Raw genomic sequence first — 20,824 nt, 5'->3', positions numbered from 1 at the left:
GATGAGATGTTGATTATGCGTCCTAGTCGGTAGGATCACTCAGGTGCGTAGGACTCTACGTCGGTCGGTCGGTTGGTCGGTAAACACTAACTTGAGCACGCGACTGCAGCCATGTATATGGCCTTGTTAAAATAAGAAACACCACAAGTCACTGATTTTACGATAGAAATGTGGTTGGCGCCCCATACCTTGTTAGGTTAATCTTCGTTGTCATAATAAGTTATACAAATGAACGATTAAGGATGTATGATTTACTAAGGAGCATGTGGATAGATTAGTCGATAGATGATGTCAACTATACAGGATGAAAGATCGCTCAACATCTGCTAACGCATGCGCGATACGTTCTAGCAACACCAACTTTCAAACAAAAATGTAAACAAAATTAAGTCATTATAACCATAGTTGGAAGATACCATTAAAATAACTCTTTCTGCTTAATAAAAACATTTATTATAACCGAGAGCACCCAGGTAGTTGAATTTAGAATGCGATGTGAACACGAATTTTTACATCGTAAATCTTGGTTCCAACCTAGTCGCGCAACGTAAGCGTTAACGCACCCAATCCATCGCTTGTTTTTAGTAAGATTACTTGCGTTGTGCTTCCTTTGTTCAAGTCGCGTGGAACGGTTTAAAAAAACACCATTGATTTTACAATAAAGAAACATATAAACAACTGGTATCATTAAAATTGCACTGCATTTGTAGCTATCAAATACAAAAACAAATATATATTCTAGAAAAAGTTGTGTTTTTACAAACAAAATACTGTGAAACTAAATAAATATTTCTTTAATATTTCTCACACACAAAGAAAACGTATACTAAAATTGAAATCATACATGTATTTCCTAACAAGGAGACTACGCTGTCTGTAGATATACTCCCCTTGGAGTTAAATATCAGTCGGCAATTTACGGAAATCTGAGACTACGACGACGCAAGTACCGTATACATATACACTCTTAATTATTTTGCATACTCATAATTATGGTATTTTGGTAGGACTTGTAAAAGCGTTTTTGCGTGGCGATAATTTGTACAATTAATTCAATTTATTTATCTTCTTGTCCCTTTTTACGTACTAGACCTACGTACGCGCACTCCAATTGTGGCGGTCGTATAGACATTATGCCCATGATTAACGAAGTAGTAGTATAGGCCTATTTTGTTGTCTTTGGCAAGGAACTACATCAGCACATTCCAATCCAACATAGTTAAATAATTTATTTATTATTTTCAATGACCCTTAAATATCGAAAACAAATTAAAACTATATAAGGTACTTTGCAAAGAGACCAAAATACATGCTTAATTAGATCAGGGCAAAAAATAAACAGTGTTTATTATTATTCATGTTCAAATGTTGTGTGGCGGTCCAAGAAGTGACGTCAATCTAGACGTCCAACCGACTTATGTTTTAAAGCTATGTTATTTCCGTTGACCTCTAACAGTATTAGTAACATTTAAATGTAACTTTGCATTCCCCAGATAGTACATACTGCCATTTGTTGGTACGTAAATCTGCGTAACGTAAACGTAACAGACTAGGCCGCTAAATCTAGTAATCAAATACACATTCAAATCAGACACAGGGGTAAGGTAGCCATCTATTTTCTAGGGTCTAGCCTAGCTACAACAAACGGATCGGCCATCGTGCTTGAGTTTAACATTTCGACAATCATAGAATGGATTGTGTTGCTTTTTGGCACTTAAAAAAGGACGTAAAAGACTTGCGATATTGACGTTATCGTTATCGTTTAATTGATTACTATTACCTATACGTATTTGTCTATACGTATTGGTTATGATACAAATCTTACATAAAGTGCTTTAAGAGCATATCAAACATAGTGTCAAAATATTGAACACAACACGATGGTTTAATTCAATTCGTCAAGTGTACATTTTACTTGTTCGGTGTTGTGTACCATCCATTTCTACAGACTTGTATTGTGGTATTCTAAATATCCCAATGAACGCTGTGTGATTCATGACAGGGCAAATGATACTATTGTGGCACGTGCGTTCGCTAATTCTTTCCTTCTCTGAATGTTAATAACATAAATAGGCCTATACACTTCAAATAGACTATAATACTGAGACGCTTTTGTGGTTGATTTATACTTTACGGTATTACGCCTTCCTTGCATAATAGAAACAAAGTAACTGTTGATACGACAAATAAATATTATTTATAGTGTGTACAAGAAATAATCCTAATAAAATTAAGTGTTTGAAATGTCCAGAAGTCTCATTTGCACGACGTATATTTCATATTTAACTTCAACCTCCAATCAAAGTCAATCAATCGTATTCCATGTTAACCGATTACATCGTTAATACTGTTAGCTGTCCGTCTATATTAATAATGTACAATCAAGAATAAATTACGTGCTGTCTATGTTCTAATTTTCAAACATCTTTTTTGCTGATTTAAAGTCAATTTTTTGATATTCAACATCGCTTGTAACATCTTCAACGAATGGAGTTTGTCTTTCGGATGTTACTTCAGGGGGCGGAGGAGGTGGTGGTGGTAGGTTTGCAGCGTCAATGCTATTAGTGTCTCTAAATGACACAGTTGGTGTTCGTTGAGTTGTTGGTGCTGACTGTTTGTTAATGATGACAGGTTGTACGCCACTATAATTAACCGGTCTGGGAGGTCGTCTTGGTGCCTTTTCTACCGGTGTTGATGGAGGTGTCGGTGGTGGTGGCGGGGGTGGGGGTTGCGCGTTAGTTGTTGCACGTGATACGCTCTTCAACGGTTGAATATGTTGTGGTGGAGGGGGCGGTGTATGAGGACTACGCATTTCTATTGGTACTATCCTATCGTGAGTACTTAGAGGTTGCATACGTGGCGCTTCCACAGACAACTCTCCTCTTTCACTTATGAAACATTTCACTAAATTTGGATTCACGTCATCTGGCAGTGTATACTGTCGACTGTAGCTACGTTGCGTAAAACCACCTTGATGATTTGCTTCCCTATGATTAGCAGTCACCGTAACGGTCCTGTCTTTTACTCTAACCTGGATCTCCTGTGGACTATATTGGCTAAGATCCATGGTTGCCTGGAAGCTTCGGTTGTCATATTGTACCAAACTCATTTGAGGAAGTTGTTGAGAAGACCTACCCGTGATATATTGCGGGATAGGAGGCGTCTTAGAACTAGTGACAGTTACTGGTGTGGTGTAGTATCCGTGATAGACAGTTTGATCTTGAGATCCTACTGGAGTAACTTGGATATCTCTTTCTCTCGATCGCATAGATGTTGAAGTGACAACATTTCTTGTGTGTGACGTATTTATGATTGGTGGCGGTGGTGTGACATAGTTCGCCTGCCGGTATGCCTGTGACGTGATGGGACGCGCGCCTGCTGCTTCTGTACCGGATGAGTCAGACACATTAACGGTATACTCAATAGGAATTGCCTGCTGCAACGAATCTGGCTGGTTTACCGTGACAGTCGGTTGAGCACCAGACGCATAACCTGGAATCTTTATCTCAATGTTCATCTTATTCCGCGATTTTTCTGAAAAAGTATGAAACATATCTAAATAATTTACAAGTATAAATCTTCGGTTTTTTTACGCGTAACCCAAAAGTACTTTAACCAACGCATCGCCAGTTCGGGTGATCCATCATCGCTTCGTGATTGGTCAACGGTGCGCTTACGACCTTGCGTTGCGTCCCGTCTAAGTTGGAAATAAGTTTAAGCTAATACAGTATAATAAAACAATATAAATAGGCCTATAAGGTATTACTGTAATTATATACTTACTGCAAATAGTCTGCTGTTCTATTATGTATTAGATTGCTGATTCAATATTTCAAACTTATGTAAATCCATGAGCAGACGACAAATTATCATGAAATAAAAAGATTTAAATTCCGAGAGATGGCCTTGCTCTTCATTGGCCTGCAGCGGTTCATTTACTAAGCAACTTGCACAATTTACACCCTCGTTATCTCTGTCGTCATCTTGCATTCAATAGCGCCACCATTCATTAACAGATCGTCTCAAACGAATACATGAATATCAATCAGTATTTACTGTCATCCGTGATATATTACTTCATTTGTTATTTTAGAACACATTAGCTCTACACCGATCATGAAGTGATGTAGTTAAGAAAACAAATCTAATAGTATCCACATATGGAAGTCTAGCGCGATTGGTAATGCGATGACAAATCTAGGAGTTATCTTTGAAATTGTAAACAGTGTAAGAAGAGTAAGGAATTGTCTTGTGCGTTCATATGATAGTGAATAAAGAATGTGATTGATTTTTACAAACTAATTTTAACATTCGATAGTTTTGATATTGTATATAACAATATAATATTGATTAAAAAATGTAGGCCTATCATTTCAACTCATTAACAGAGGATAGGTTTATTTCTACACTTTGCGGCTAATTCGACAGTTTCGTCATTACAATGTTCTTGAGCAGACCTACTTAAAGTAAAGGGGTGGGTCTAAGGTTTGGGACGATAGTGCGCGCAAAAATATAAATGGCTCAACAACCGTAGATGGCGTTCGTCTAAAGGCCAATTTACACACAGACGAGCGGTAAATGTGTAAGAAGCGGAAAACCGCGTAGCTTGTGTCCCACGTAGAATCAGTATCTATCCTGAGCTCGGAAACCACCCGTCCGCTCCGCGTTGTGTGTAAATGGTCATAAGAAATAATAGAGTCTATATTTTTATTACCGTTACCGCTCGTCGGTGTGAATTGGCTTTTAACCTCAAACAACTCCTAACAATTAACATAGTGATGTGGCATATGCGTTTTCTACGCACAAAGTTATGCGACATAATAATGCGGTTGTTATTGTTCATCATCGTATCAATTTTCTTCTCCGTTTCATTTGTCATTTTAATTTAACCTACAAATGCTTCTTCATTTAGTTTGTCGCAAATGAATAATGCATGTCCATTTTCACGTTGTTTTCGATAGTTGTTGGCATTTGAGTTGAGAGGGCATGGTAGTGAAGACAAATCAATGAAAATAAAAGAATGCTGTCTATTGAGTAATGCATTTATTTTAAAACGCATTTATTTTTATCAAAAGTTCTAGTTGTATACAATTATATATTCGATAGTTTTGATATTGTATATAACATTACAATTGTTTTATAAAATGAATGTTTAACTCTAACAGAGGATAGGTTTATTTGTACATTTTGCGGCTAATTCGACAATTTCGTCATTACAATGTTCTTAAGCAGACCTACTTAAAGTAAAGGGGTGGGTCTAAGGTTTTTGAGACGATAGTGCGCGCAAAAAAAGTAAATGGCTCAACAGCCGTAGATGGCGTTCGTCTAAAGGCCAATTTACACACAGACGAGCGGTAAATGTGTAAGAAGCGGAAAACCGCGTAGCTTGTGTCCCACGTAGAATCAGTATCTATCCTGAGCTCGGAAACCACCCGTCCGCTCCGCGTTGTGTGTAAATGGTCATAAGAAATAATAGAGTGTATATTTTTATTACCGTTACCGCTCGTCGGTGTGAATTGGCTTTTAACCTCAATCAACTCCTAACAATTAACATAGTGATGTGGCACAAAGTTATGCGACATAATAATGCGGTTGTTATTGTTCATCATCGTATCAATGTTCTTCTCCGTTTCATTTGTCATTTTAATTTAACCTACAAATGCTTCTTCATTTAGTTTGTCGCAAATGAATAATGCATGTCCATTTTCACGTTGTTTTCGATAGTTGTTGGCATTTGAGAGGGCTGGTAGTGAAGACAAATGAATGAAAGAAACAATGCTCTCTATTGAGTAATGCATTTATTTTATAACGCATTTATTTTTATCAAAAGTTCTAGTTGTATACAATTATATATATATTTCCAACCGATGCCAGTCAAAACGAAGATTATATTACTAACAATGATCAACTTGTACTAAAAATTAATAAGTATTATTCTGTTTAATTTTTCAAAATTCTACTGTAGGTTTAAATGTTTCATCAGAGCGCCATATGCCCTTAAAATTGATATTTGCTATCTTTCTGACATATTATAATAAAATCATATGATGATAAATGAGATACATTTCTAAACTTATACATAATATACAAAACATTCATAAAACAGTATAAAATTATTATAAAAGTAATAAAAACGAAAAGAGGTGGTATTAGGCCTACTATTAATGAACATTTTAGATTTAGATTATATATAAAAGCCGAAAGCCTCCTTTTAAATATATTATAACCCCTTCTTTGGGACATCCCCTGTGAAAAGAACGTCCGTGTGCAATGTTTTAACACTACGACCGGTCCTTATTCAGGGGACACCACCCCTTATTAAGGCCAATTTACACAGACGAGCGGTAACGGTAAGCGGAAAACCGCGTAGCTTGTCTCACGAGCGGAAACCGTCCGCCCGCTCCGCGTTGTGTGTAAATGGTCACTTTAAAGAATAACTTTTTATTACCGTTACCGCTCGCCTGTGTAAATTGTCCTTTTAGGGAATATTCTGTTGGGTCTTGAAGGGGTTCTACATTAATATTTCCCTGTAAATGTGTTTACATTTTATACGTACAAAGGCTCATCGACGTAGGGCCTACTTGGTTTTACAGACATTTTACCAATTTAATTATTTCTCCCTACAAGCTTTTACGTTTTTTACCCAAAATATTTTACACATTATCAGTTTGTGGTTTCGACCATACAAAATATGCAGCCTAAATGTAACAATTTAGCTTTAAAAATTCATAATTAATATTTCTACTGTTAATAAAAAACAACTCCCTGTTTAATGTATCTCTTTCAAAATCTTGATCTGTTAAAATGAAGTTTGATGGTACACTCATCAATATTCAGTAACATAATTTTCAGTAACAACCACCATCCAATGAAAGCCATCAGTTATTGGTAAATGGGAAGATGGAAAAAGAACATGTCGAATAAAAGACCTTAAAACGGAAAATAAATACATCTAAGAAACCAACATTTTATCAAAGGTCAACATTAACTTAGTAGCAAAAACTAAAATGTACTGTATTTCATTGTTATATATTATATTTAAATACATTTATTAAACAATGGTATAAAATCACTCTTGTTATCTGTGCTGTCTATTTTGTATTGTTTTGTATAATTTCTGTATTCATAATCATTCTAATGTAGAAAATTCACCCCAAACCAACAGCGAATCATTGCCACTAATAATATATATATAAGTTAATTTACAAAACAAACAGAGCTTTACTTTAATATTTCATACATAATTGGAATCCCTTTATTATCACTTTTATATTGGTTCTAAATTTTGATCATGAAATGGAATCATTATAAAAATATATTCATAGAATGTACTGAAGTTAAAATTTAAAATACATGTGTGAAGCAATGTTAATGTATTTATGTAGTGCATTCCACAAACAATGTCATCTCAATGCGATATGGACTTAGATGTTACACTTTTCAACTACATGCTTCTCCCCAAGGGTGACGTCATGTCAGTGCTGGCAAGTACGACATAATTTCATCTGTCCACGACGGTAGTTGTGTGACCTGGTACACCAGGGTAATCCCCTACTCATCTCAAAAGATTTATAGGTAGGTTCTCTAAAGTATACATGAGCATTTCAAGAAGTACTTATCGGAGAAGATTTGTTCTACACCAGAACCAGAGTGAGCATCGAATCCTTGCCATAAGGCTTTGTATTACGTTGTTTTTTTTGCGCTGTCCTAACCGTTCGGCCACTCACTCTAATAAAGATGATCGATTGCCCGAGTGAAAAATTAGTCCCAACCAAGATTTGAATGCGTGGTATGCCTTAAGGACCACTGGACACCTTTCAAGGAGAAGTCTTTTACCCTCAACAATATATATTATGAATATGTATATTGTCTTTTACATAGTCAGTGAGCCGACTCGCACAAACGCTCTATCATACATGTTTAAAGCCATTATTGGTCCTTAAATTATCCTGATGGATCCTCCAAACAATGCCATCCTCGATGGGAACATGTGAAGATGGAAATAGTATGTGGCGCCAAAATGTCCTTGAACGAAAACATTGATAAACACATTAGTTGATATGATAAAACAATGTATGTTTTAGAATATGTGCACAAACACATTAGTTGATATGATAAAACAATGTATGTTTTAGAATATTATGTGCACGAATAAAATAAAAAGTAAATTCTCACCGTTTATTTGTAAGTCCCAAAAAGATCCTAAAGTTTTCAACAAATCCAAAGCTATATGGATTCTTATACACCTGACAAAACAAAATTATTACAGTATAGAAATGACCATTTGATGCTTACGAAATAAACCATGTATGACAGTTGTGTCAAATAAACTAGACATTTCAAAACATGTACTGTACTGATGATTATGTTTTTCATATTTAATTAAATGTATAAAGCTCTGTCTACACTATCAATAAAGTTTGATAAAAAAGGTGTGTTGTGCCCAAATATGGTAGTAATATGGCATCATCATGTCCATATATGGGTGCACCACATTTTTTTGTGACATAAAGTTTGATAGTGTAGACAGAGTTTTACAAAAAAAACCCAAAAAAGCAAAAAATGGAATAATTATAAAAATATATGGTTGATATTAGGGAGCTTTGGATTTGTGGTGAGTGGATTTGTGGTGAGTGTACTTGCATGTGATCAACGAATTAAACATGGCAAAATTAGTTCCTAGTAGATCACAATTCAAAATTTAATTGATAAGAAGGTAATACATAAAAATACGTACCACGCCGACTTTTTTTAATCGTTTCCGCTCTTCGTTATTAATATAGCGTTCAATACTGGTCTCTCCTCTACTGATAAGATAAACATGCCAACATGTTAGTATACCTAAAGCTATTGTTACGCTGAATGTTAAAAAGAATTCGTAGATGATCACTTTATGGAATGTACTCTCCTTTTCTTTCACTATGTTGTTGATAATACTGTGTTCAGGATTTTTATTATTTTCCTGGAAAAAAAAAACGAAACAATTTTTTTTAAAAAAAACTTAACTTAAAATAAACTTAAAATACAATACTAACGTAATCATAATTAATTATTAAATATAAAAATGGAATCTTACAGCTTTCACCGCATTTGCTACTCCTTTTATTGGTGCAAGATAGCGCAAAAAATTTGCATACGTTTTCTGAAAAATCATAAAAATAACACAATAGTTTATTCAACTTTTTACAATAAAAAGAATTATACTGTTATTGTGGTCAAATGCATATCATTACCTCCGCCTATGAGGTTATAACTTTGTCAAAACTACAAGACAGATCTTTACAAAATTTAAACCACAGATTTATATGTGGTCATAGACGGCTTCTGAGGACGACTAAAGTATATTGATTGAAATGTCGAGAATTGAACAGTTCTTTTCAGAACTATATATACGTGGTGTATCGCATCAACAGCATTTTATCTGTTGTAACTTGGATATGATTTAGACTTGACTATGCATGCTTAACTCTAGTGAGTGTAAACACATCGGTTTATCAGGCTTGCCTACCAATCCAGTTTTCTGGGTTCAATACCGGGTCTTTATATTATTCAGGAATTAATGCCAGAAGGCAGTTTACAAAGTAATTACAATAAAAGTATGTTACCTCTATATCGAAAAATTCCTCTTTAAATAGTGGCCACACTGAGATACTAACAAACAACGTACCCATCAGCATAAATACACAGAATTGTAAAAAGTACCTATGGTTAAAATGTCCTACACAATTATTTAACCAAGCTGGATGACCAATGTTAAAGAAAAAAACTATTATTAGCTAGCTATCAAACAAAGTATGAAGGGGGCATACTGTAATATCTTTTTTGCCAACAGACATATTTTTGTCAGAGAACTAGAGTTGTTCCAGTACAAGCAAAAATTGCATTGGAATTGAATTGAGAATTGCTACAGTAATTGTTGTACTTGTACTTTTATTACTTGACAAAATAAAATGTTGTCCAATATAGTACTTAGTGCTTTGTTTGTTTGTTTGCACGATAGCTATATATATCGTTGTGAATGTTTCAGTGCTAATAGGTAAATACTTGGAGGAAAAATTGATAAATTTGTGACTTTACAAAAGCTTATATTAAAATCTTCAGTTACTGTACCTGTATTTTCAATATAAGGTGAAATATTAAATAGCACGCCCTCTATCGCTCTGCATTTCACCATGTATTTTGCTCAGTTCGTTAGCGCTTAATTTATCTAAGTATTTGTAAGGATACGGCAATGATGATCCATTTTTAATACACATTTATTACACACACTACAGTGGTGAGTCCTTGGAGGTTTTGGTGCAATACAACGTTTGCATATTGTAACGGCACCGACTTCAGAAGTAAACTAAAAAATGTAACCAGAAAAATAGTTATTTAGCATAGTAGTCAGTGAGCATGCATAAAGGCCAAATTACACAGACGAGTGGTAACGGTAAGCAGAAAACACAAAAATAGAATCTATGTTATCGATGTAAATCTGTGATACACTTACCAATGGTGGACTGCCTGGTAAGGTCCTTACTCCTTTGTAATAATTGAAAATGATATTAACAAGAAGCCAGTGTCCATAAATTATTAGAAAAAACACCACAAATCCAACTTCATCTTCTCCAATATAATATGGAAGAACATAGAAATAATAAATGAGAACCACAGATGTAGTTAGACAGGTCACCATGACAACAAACATCTGCAAAAAAAAATAAACTACATTTCAATATATATAAACATTTACAGGTCAGGGTAAATAATTAATTTAGAAAGGATAAAGATGAGGAAATCTTTGAGAGTCAAAAAATTCACGCCACCCAAGAAATTAACAGGTACAGAACAAATTATTTATAAACATTTAAAGGCACAGACAAATTCTAAACCGCCGGTGATATACTGTATGTTAATTAATTAATTTTTAAACAATAAAGATGAGAAAATCTTTGAGAAATTAGAAAAAGCAGCCCCAAACCGACATTCAAGTTCATAGTGGGTTTACATGAGTTTAAGTTTTAGTATCAAATAATAAGATAAGATAAATCTTTATTGTCATGAACACAACAGGGCAACAATGCTACATTATCTTATCTTTATTTAAAACTTACAGGACCTAGATATTTCGCCACTTTGTCAACAGTCCAAAAGACTGGCTCCATTGCAGCATCAAAGAGAGCATTTTTGGATGAAAAAGAATTAAATGAAACAGATCGAATTGCAAATATAAACAGTTGAAAACAGGTACAGAATGAAGAGAATTTATCTTCAATTCTTCGCATAAGACGAAAGAATCCTCGCTTGATTGCATACATTTCTGTTGAGTACAGATTATTGTTGTTTAATTAAAATACTTCAGGCCTACTCTGTTGTGATGGATCTGTAACAAGACAAAATAAGAAAAAAACATTAGAATAGGCTAGGCTTATATATCATCACCAGCACACAACATAATAATAAAACATTTCATGTACAACTCAACAGCTTTGCTTTAACCAAGGCATGGACGGTCTTTATATAGGCTGGACGGATGTGGTCCTAGTATAGGCTTATTATTAGATTACACTATAGTCTAGCTAGCTAGTACTAGGCCTACTAGCCTAGGTAGTATTAGAAGTAGGCCTAGAGGAGGCCTGCCGACCTACATAATAACTAGCTAGGTAGGGTAGGCCTAGGGCTTGAAGGCCTAGGCCTAGCTAGCTTAACTAGCCTAGGCTAGAAGCCTAGTGTAGGTAGGTTTTTTGCATTACAAATTTATATTAAATCTACCCACCCCGCCATTACGTCGTTTTAAATAAAATTCACCTTTAAAGTGTCATTTTGTGATGCCGAATTTATCAATTTTTCTGAGAAAAATTGTAACAGATTAGCGCGCCCTCAATATGGTTTTTTTTTCTGAGCTGAAAAAGTTCAAAATGGCTAACTTATAAAAATGAATAATACATGAATTCTTAGTTCTGGTCCAACCTATGGAAATTGCTAACATGGACCGTTTAGTCAATATTTTTTAGTCATAAATGTGGAAGATGATATAAAGATAATTTTTTATGAAATTTTACCTTTTTTTAGTTCTATAAATTGACGAAGTTCAAAATGGCTAACTGATAAAAATGAATAATACATGATTTCTTAGTTCTGGCCCAACCTACGGAAATTGCTAACATGGACCGTTTAGTCAATATATTTTAGTCATAAATTTGTTTACTTCTCTAAATCAAAACACTACATTAAATAATAGGTATTGTTTTCATTTTGATTTAAAAAATGAATTTTATGTGTTTTTTATGTTGTACGAATATTTGCATTTTACGGTTTATGGATTACACACGTTACAAAGATCGGGTTGAAATTGTAACGCCCCGCATTTTCTTCTTCGAGAGTCTTGAATCAGCAGAACGAAAAAAAAAAGTTAAAAATAAAAATCAGAGTAAGATATTCACAACCAAATAACATAATTGTAGGCCTACTCTTGAAAAGAATCCTTTTTTTAAAATTCAACAATAGGTCATGTCTACTATTCACTTTTGTTTTATCCGCTTGTGTCCTTCAACTCAACCCTCCCTTTAATATTTTCCTGTTCTGACTTTGTTTTATGTGGTGCTGTATGTATGGCAAACTTCAGTTGATGAATACTTAATAACCAACATTTTGCTTTTAATGACCAAGATCAGAACCCTTTCTTATGTTTCGGTGCCGTGATTACTAAAAAATCCGCCGGATGTAAACTGAACTGGTGGCATGCAGATTTCTTCTCCTCCTAGATCATGTTACATTAGATGTGATTGGCGTATAAATAATAATGAATTGTTCTTCTTGATTTTGCAATAAATATACGTTCCTAGTTTTGGTTTTTGTTATCATCAAAGAAGATTTTTCTTGCGCATGATGCATTGTTATTTAATTTGCTATTTTTGGTGAATTTTTGTTTTTTTGTATTGTTCGTTATGATTTTTCAAGATATGATAGAGAGTAGGTTGATACCAGAAACATGAATTATGCTCATTATACATTATATATTATGAGTAAGTGTAACTTTTTTTAAACAAAATATGCATTAATAGTATATTCTATTTTGATTTTGGTTGTCTGCATTAAAATGATGCCCTGCATGTAAAGAAGAAGGCGGTAACGGCGTTCCATAGCATTATCATAATAATAGAAAAAAAAACACGCGAGACTTGGAAATAGAATTAAAAAGAGAGGGCTAGCCTAGGAAATGGATAACTTTTACAAAGATAAAGAAGAATGGAAAGATGTCACACCAGTTCCACAGGATGACGGACCTCATCCCGTCGTGAGAATCGCATATTCTGAAAGATGTAAGGAATTAATAATACATGTTTTGCTAGCTAGGCTAGCTAGCCCCAATCAATAATATAACTAAGCAGTAGGAGGAGTAGCTCACACGAGGCCGGGGCCTAGACTAGCTAGCTGCTGGGCCTAGTACAACTAGGCCTAGCCTAGACAAGATGATAGACCTAGCCCTGTTGAACTTCCAAAAATCACTTTATTTTTTAATTGAAATTTCTTAGGTTAACTATAATAACGTTATTAAGCTATACTAGGCCTACTAGGGCTATATGCCTATACTAGGCCTAGGCCTATAGTTTTATATTAAAAATAGTAATTTCCAAGTTGTACTGTTTATTTTCTAGTCAAAGATTGCTTTGATTATTTTCGGGCGATACTTAAAAGTGATGAAAAGAGTGAAAGAGGTTTACAATTGACTGCTGATGCAGCTGAACTTAATCCTGCAAATTACTCAGTTTGGTAGGTATTACAAACTCTAATAAACAAAACCAAATTCTTACCATAATTCGTATTTATTTGAATATACAGTACTCCATCCACGCTTCTTGGGTCGATATTAATTGTGCTGTATATTGAGGGGTTGTTTATTTATATATGCTACTACTTTAATAAATTAACCCTCTCCACACCACTTAAATAAACACCTCTCTGGAATAAATGCTCCCACCCCACTTAAAAACATTTTTTTTTATTCAAATAGATATAGTACATGGTTTTTTTAAAGACGTCAAATTTGTCAAATATCAATAGATTTTACATGTCATCACATTCTTTTAATCCAATCATCACAGCCATAGTAGCAACAATGCACTTGGCTTACTTCTCTTGCAACTCACAGAATACACTTTTGCTGACCTGAAGTGTATATATATATCTTATATACAGTCTGGTTTTTGTTTTTATTACAATAGGCAGTATCGGCGAATAACTTTGAAGGCTTTAAACAAAGATTTAAAAGAGGAACTCGATTTTATTAAAGAAATCATACAAGACAATCCAAAGAATTATCAAGTTTGGTAAGTGAATGAATACAGTCAAATGTGGCTACTGGCAGATGCAGGTTTTGAGGAAGGTGCAGGTTTTGAGGAAGGTGGTTAGTTAATCGGGAACTTTCAATTTTGTAACAACCTACGACTTATGATGCAATATGGCAGTACTACTCAAAAGGGGTTAGGAATCAATTTGGTTGGTTCTAGGTTCAGGTGATGACATTATGGAAAAATTACTTAATGCATAATTTACGCACCAAAGCATTCATTAATCATAAGCTCTGTCTACACTATCAAAATAGTTTGACAAAAAAAGTGTGATGTGCCCAAATATTGTAGTGATATACCCAAATATGGTAGTGATATGACATCATGTCCATATATGGGCAGATCACATTTTTTTGTCACATAGAATTTGATAGTGTAGACAGAGCTTAAGCAAGACAATTGTAAGTCCTTGATTAATTTGTTTTCTCTGATAAATTTGTTTGCCATTTTTAGGCATCATAGGAAATGTCTCATTGATTGGACACAAGATCCATCAGAAGAGCTTGAATTTACCGAAGAAATTCTCCACTTAGATGCTAAGAATTACCATGCTTGGTCGCACCGACAGTGGATTCTTGAAACATTCAAATTATGGGATGGCGAATTGGCATTTGTTGACAAGCTGTTATCGCAAGACCTAAGAAATAATTCAGCATGGAACCAACGATTTTTTGTTATTAGTAATGTTTCTAAAATAGAATCTGCTACCATAAAAACAGAAGTGGAGTAAGTATAGTGGGATACACTGCATTTTTGTTTCATTAACTAATATATTCTCTTTAAAATAAGACAACCATAATAAGATAGCAAGTCGAATATTTTTCAATTTCTCTACTCATTTCGCCATTGTTGTCTCTTGACATACATAAAGCTCTGTCTACACTATCAAACTAGCTTGACAAAAAAAGTGTGATGTGCTTCAATATGGTAGTGATATGCCCAAATATGGTAGTGATATGACATCATCATATCCATATATTGGCACATCACATTTTGTTTTCACATATAATTATAACTTGGTAAAAAGGGCATATGGGGTTATCCTGATTTTCAAAAGAGCATATCCTGATTTTCACCTTTCAAAAGTAGAGCTTGAACCGACTCTGCTCCTCTTCTATTAAAGTGAAGTCATTCATAGAAAGTAATATACTTTGTACAATTATTTTCTTTAGGTATGCATTAGAAAAGATAAAGAAAGCACCAAATAATGAGAGCCCTTGGAATTATCTCAGAGGGTAAGTAACATCACGAACGAGGAGTAGGATATACAGTATAAACTAACCCCATGTCATTCCAGTACTTCTACTAACCATCTTTTATTTGACAGAATCCTATCCGATCATGGAATGTACAAATATTCTGGGTTGATGGACACATGTCAGCAAATGTATAATAATGACATACGATCACCGTACTTAATAGGCTGTATCATTGACATGTATGAAGAGATGTTGGAGGATAAGACGGGAGATGATGATACATTAGTAAAGGCTGTAAAGGTAAAGAATATAAATAAATGTATTGCTTCTATTCTCTATACATTGAGAACAAATGTTTGAATCTTGCACAAACCCACAATCACTAACTCAAGAAAGCCACATATACTGCACCAACATAATTGTTTACTGAAAAAATGAATTTGGTCAGATGTTCTACCCGACTTGCGTATTTGTACTGTATACTCTATACATTGCAACACTGTGCAAACTAATATGCAAGTAAATTACACCGATCGTTATTCAAAGTGCGCAGTACAATTACGTTCAGATCAGGCAAATCATTTGACCAATTAACTTAGCTTCCTGACGCAAAATCTACTTCTTCTAAACCATGAGCTGATGGTAGTGTTTAACCATGATACACCGATTTCTTAAAACATTATTTAAATAACCGTGATTGTTATATCCCACAGCACTGTAAGGAATTAGCTGAGGAGTTTGATGTAATTAGAAAAGAATACTGGCTGTATGTGGAACGCTCGTTGGTTTGTCGATTTGGTACTAGCAAGGATGAATAAAAGCGATTGAGTACACAAAAAGTTGTAATCATAATTGTATGTCGCCGCAACGGAAGTCTTCTTAGATGTTGTTAACCCGACCGTAACCAATACTGCAGCCAGCAATTTCCCTACAAAAACATTTATTACTTCAAAGTTGTATGTGGAAAAATAATGTATTGTCACTTACTGTCTAATGTTTAAATTTTAAAGTCTTGTGGTTATGGCTGTGTGCATAGTAAAACAGTGTATAATGCGTCTTTTTTTACCCTGCAAGATGTGAAGGCCTACTAAAAAACCTGACCAAATTAAATTACTTTTTACGTTGCAAATATAGTATCATGTTGTAATTAAATCAATAAACAGTACACAAGAATGTGTGTTCTATTTGTTCATATCGTCCAAGTTGACAGGGGCTGGTCAAGCACCACAAGATGACAGTTTTATTACTTTTGCTTTTCTGCTACTCCCCTGTTATACTTAATTGTTTTGTTATGTAGAAAGATTAAAATAAATAAATACATTGTTCATATTATTACTAAGCTTTTTAAATAGTCTAGTTGACTCTGGAGTTTTTAATCGCCCTCGGGCTGCACACCATAGAAAACTCCGGTTTGTGAAAACTAGTTACCTCATCAATAGGTGATGTGAAAATTTTGTTACTGAAAGAGGACACCATTAATACTAATATTAATGGTCAGTTCAAGCATGGTTCCCACTAGAGATACAACGCAATGATGTGATGCAACGCAAGCAAGTTACCAATTGTCATATTCAATTGGGACTTTTACCGTTGAGTACAGTTTTTCCATTGACTACTTATTTAATGGAGTATTTTGAGCGTTGAGATTGATCTTAACGAAAAAGCTTGCGTTGTCAACGTTTTCTATTCGAATGACGTTCTGTTGAGCACAACTTTACAATTCAAATACAAAAAGTACTCAACGAATCTTTACGTTAACAACGAAAGTTCCCAATCGCATATGACAAATTACATCAATACAATGACAAGAGATGGATTGCATATGCAACAGTTTTGATAATCCATCACTTGTCTTTGATCAAATCACTAACATAAATAATGCATACATATTAAAAGTACAAAAACTGGTTTAATTATAATATATATAAATATGAATACACCAGACTCAAGGACAAATTAAAATGCATGATCATGGTGTAGTTTGCCTAAAGTGATTCAAAGGCACATGGCACTACACTACTAAAAAGTACTGTAACGTTGAGGGCATTTTTTGTGTAGTAAACACAACAAGCACGTGTGCTTAAAAAGTTTTAACTTGTATCCATAACAACGACGTATCACATGCATCATAGACGCGGAATAATATATTTTTGTTTTTTAATTGTTACAAATAATTGTAATTATTTTAAAAAGATGTTTGCAATAGCTTTTAATATGCAAGATAATAGGATGGTTGTTACATCGGATTAAAATGTATTATATTCCTTTAAAACATATAGGCCTAATCACGTGTACTAAAAAAGGGCAGAGTAGTGATTTGGCTACTAAAGTTAACAACAACAAACTTCAGTTGGTGGTCGATCGACCGTGATCGTCGTGAGATTTTATTTCGTCTTCTATTCTTCTTCTCTATCTTGAAATAAGACTGTTGCTAATTCTTTTCTGATGAAGAACACATCCTAAACGAATTAACGTCGTATACCCACTGAAAAGGCGTACTATCTAGTACTAGAAGTTGCGTCAATCATTCACGCTCTATTTCCCGCTAGGCCTAGGCTAGGCTAATAAAACCACTCAGTCAGCACTGTCACTCAGAGAAGAGGCCTGGGCGAGGGGCCTACCAAAGTTAGCTAGGCCTCTATCTACCAACAAAAGAGAGGCCGTCCTTGCCTAACTTATTTAACACTGAAAATGCCCAGGTCAACCAAATGTACGCCATCCACCAATAATGATGGAATATGGGTAAGTAATATGTAGCCTACGTATATCTCTGCATTAGATTGCTGTGTATATTTTATATTATGATTGGTCAAATAAATGAAATGTAGTAGCGTAGAGGCTTAATTAGCTTTTATTTATAATATTATTTGAATGATAATATAACATAAATTTGATTTGACATTAATTTCAGTTTCGTACCAGAGGATGGACAGATGGGCCCTTAAATCGTGTATCTGCAACTTCAACAGGGAGCATGCTGTCATCCACTTTCAACTTAGAATCATCTGGACACCCTTTACCTCCGCCTGAACCATTCAATACATTAGAGAAGGTATATTGTTCATCATTTTTGGTGTTAATGTGAAGAAGAACTGCTTATTTACTTACAAATGGTACACACTGCATTAATAACTTACGCAGGAGCGGTACACACTGCTCTACAGACTAGCTAGTACACTGTCCTAACACTGCACTAGTTTAGTTGCCCAAACCATGAAACTATAATATAAGATTATATATTATAGTTCCATGCCCAAACTCCATTTATTGTCAGACAATAAGAGAACTTATAATTATTGTTTATTTTACACTTTTTTGCAGAACAACTACTTTGAAGAAAACCCATTTTCTGGCCATGATAACAGGCATTCATTTCAAGATCATGGGGTGTATTTTGGACAGGTATAATATTTTATCTTCATTTGTACTGAAGCTAAACAAATCCTGATTCCTGATCAAACCTTTTCCTGCAATACAAGTGTAGCATGGTCAGCCTATTTGATAGTTTCTGTTTGCAGAATATACAGTACCAGCAGTGTATTATTGATAAATAAATATCTCTCAAAATGTTGCATACTAGTATATCACCACCATGAAAAGATCCATATCTCTCAAAATCTTGCATACTGGTATATCACCACCATCAAATTATCAAACGCTTTTTATTTTTACTGATTTTAGGGTCTTGGAAAGAAGTTATGGCAAGGAGAGAAGCGGCAACACAATTCACGGGATTTAATAACATGGGAAACTGGTCATAATCTTCACTACAGTACGTACTACCACGACACCTACAAAGGAACTCCTACTAGTAAACCTCCAACGCATCGCAGGTTCCCACGAGTACATTCCGAACCAAAACAGGGTAGCATAAAATTGGATACCACGACAACAGACCGTTATCAATCACCTGATGTTCCGCATAAAACACCAACGCAAATTTTAGCCTCTTCTCAGGAGCCATTTGTAAAACACAATCCATGGCGGTATTCATATAAAGCATACTAGATCAACTATATTACGGTGGAGGGTTGAATTAAATATTTCCATAAATCTGGTGCATTTTAAACATTTGTTATTGTGATATGGTTGTGTGTTATGCGCAGTTTGAATGATTTGCGCATTTTGAAACAAAATACTTAATTCAAATTGCGTAGAAAATTTCAAACTGCGCAAAGTATTTCAGTATTTGATAAAACTAAAGCTCAATAACCTTAGTTCTATCCTACATTGGTAAATAATGCAAGTAATATTAATATTATTTATTAATAACTTAACATAATAAAATGTTATAAATATAAATTAAACGATTTATGTTTTTATTTTTAGAGATGATAAAACCATGTACCGCTGCATGGATGGATTTTTTTATTTTTATTTTTATTTTATTCAATCGAAACCAACAGCGATAATTACCGCCACTAACAGGTTTGATACAAACAAAGCCAGGACTGTTTAAAGCACCTTGATTGGTCCTAACATGTAGTGATGAACTAACATTAATATGGGGCTTCCCCTTTTATGCCTACGACGTTTCGTTCCTATTTTTAAAAAAAATCCCTGTACTATAGTACATGGATTTTTTTTTTTAAATTGCCAAATTTTTACCTTTTTATTTTATGACATAACTGGTTATGTCTATCATAATGCAATATATATGTGCATATTTAGCAATATTATTGCATAATAATTGAATCTACAAAAGGTCATATTTTGGCTCTTTTTCGAAACGTTTAATGAAAACAAGTAACAGCAAGCTATTCTCCACCAAAATATCTTCAAAAACATTTATGAACAAAATGTATTTATTAAAACAGAACTAATGCATTTATATACCACCATTAATTTAAAAAAAATGTTTATTAAAATCTAGCATATCATTTTATGATTGAATTGATTACAGCATTTTGATCTACAACAATAAGTTATTATGTTTCATTGAACAATTGACTTGACCAATCACAGTAGTGATTGATATTTATTGACCAATCACACTAGGTGATTTATATTTATTGACCAATCACACTAGGTGATTTATATTTATTGACCAATCACACTAGGCGATTTAGATTTATAACCAATCACACTAGGTGATTTATATTTATTGACCAATCACACTAGGTGATTTATATTTATTGACCAATCACACTAGGCGATTTAGATTTATTGACCAATCACATTAGGTGATTTATATTTATTAACTATGATACCATGCTATGTATGAATACATTGAATACATGTACATATATCGTGCTGTGACCTCCATTAACAATATTTATACTAATTAAATAT

At 34.1% G+C, this 20,824-nt stretch overlaps 5 protein-coding genes across 6 annotated transcripts in view; 3 read left to right on the top strand and 2 right to left on the bottom strand.

Moving 5' to 3' along the window:
- Window positions 1-20,824, top strand: part of LOC144837772 (transcription termination factor 2-like) — a 165,335-nt gene that overhangs the window by 15,261 nt on the left and 129,250 nt on the right. The gene's annotated exons all lie outside the window — the stretch shown is intronic.
- Window positions 683-3,951, bottom strand: LOC144837767 (uncharacterized). Its single transcript, XM_078693008.1, has 2 exons — window positions 3,784-3,951; window positions 683-3,534 (listed from the first exon to the last, which is right to left on the bottom strand). The coding sequence occupies exon 2, from the start codon at window positions 3,515-3,517 to the stop codon at window positions 2,411-2,413; it is 1,107 nt and encodes a 368-aa protein (XP_078549134.1). The 5' UTR covers window positions 3,518-3,534; window positions 3,784-3,951; the 3' UTR covers window positions 683-2,410.
- On the bottom strand, window positions 6,329-11,857 carry LOC144837778 (palmitoyltransferase ZDHHC16-like). Of its 2 annotated transcripts, none has more exons than XM_078693028.1 (9): window positions 11,791-11,857; window positions 11,097-11,365; window positions 10,493-10,690; window positions 10,228-10,345; window positions 9,606-9,739; window positions 9,077-9,142; window positions 8,738-8,962; window positions 8,176-8,246; window positions 6,329-8,025 (listed from the first exon to the last, which is right to left on the bottom strand). In XM_078693028.1, the coding sequence occupies exons 2-9, from the start codon at window positions 11,298-11,300 to the stop codon at window positions 7,911-7,913; spliced, it is 1,131 nt and encodes a 376-aa protein (XP_078549154.1). In that variant the 5' UTR covers window positions 11,301-11,365; window positions 11,791-11,857; the 3' UTR covers window positions 6,329-7,910. The 2 variants fall into 2 exon arrangements, with proteins under 2 accessions (XP_078549154.1, XP_078549156.1); XM_078693030.1 differs by having other exon boundaries at window positions 6,329-6,929.
- Window positions 13,152-16,705, top strand: LOC144837223 (protein farnesyltransferase/geranylgeranyltransferase type-1 subunit alpha-like). The gene is made up of 7 exons (XM_078692241.1): window positions 13,152-13,304; window positions 13,641-13,755; window positions 14,208-14,312; window positions 14,787-15,059; window positions 15,506-15,568; window positions 15,661-15,832; window positions 16,246-16,705. The coding sequence occupies exons 1-7, from the start codon at window positions 13,202-13,204 to the stop codon at window positions 16,348-16,350; spliced, it is 936 nt and encodes a 311-aa protein (XP_078548367.1). The 5' UTR covers window positions 13,152-13,201; the 3' UTR covers window positions 16,351-16,705.
- On the top strand, window positions 17,876-19,601 carry LOC144837625 (testis-expressed protein 36-like). Its single transcript, XM_078692820.1, has 4 exons — window positions 17,876-18,274; window positions 18,444-18,584; window positions 18,854-18,934; window positions 19,214-19,601. Exons 1-4 carry the CDS (start codon window positions 18,224-18,226, stop codon window positions 19,538-19,540), a joined length of 600 nt encoding a protein of 199 aa, XP_078548946.1. The 5' UTR covers window positions 17,876-18,223; the 3' UTR covers window positions 19,541-19,601.

This window comes from Antedon bifida, chromosome 3 (assembly GCF_963402885.1).
Source record: "Antedon bifida chromosome 3, ecAntBifi1.1, whole genome shotgun sequence".
NCBI lineage: Eukaryota > Metazoa > Echinodermata > Crinoidea > Comatulida > Antedonidae > Antedon > Antedon bifida.
The sequence above is the reverse complement of the archived record's forward strand: the minus strand, read 5'-3'. Positions and strand labels throughout refer to the sequence as shown.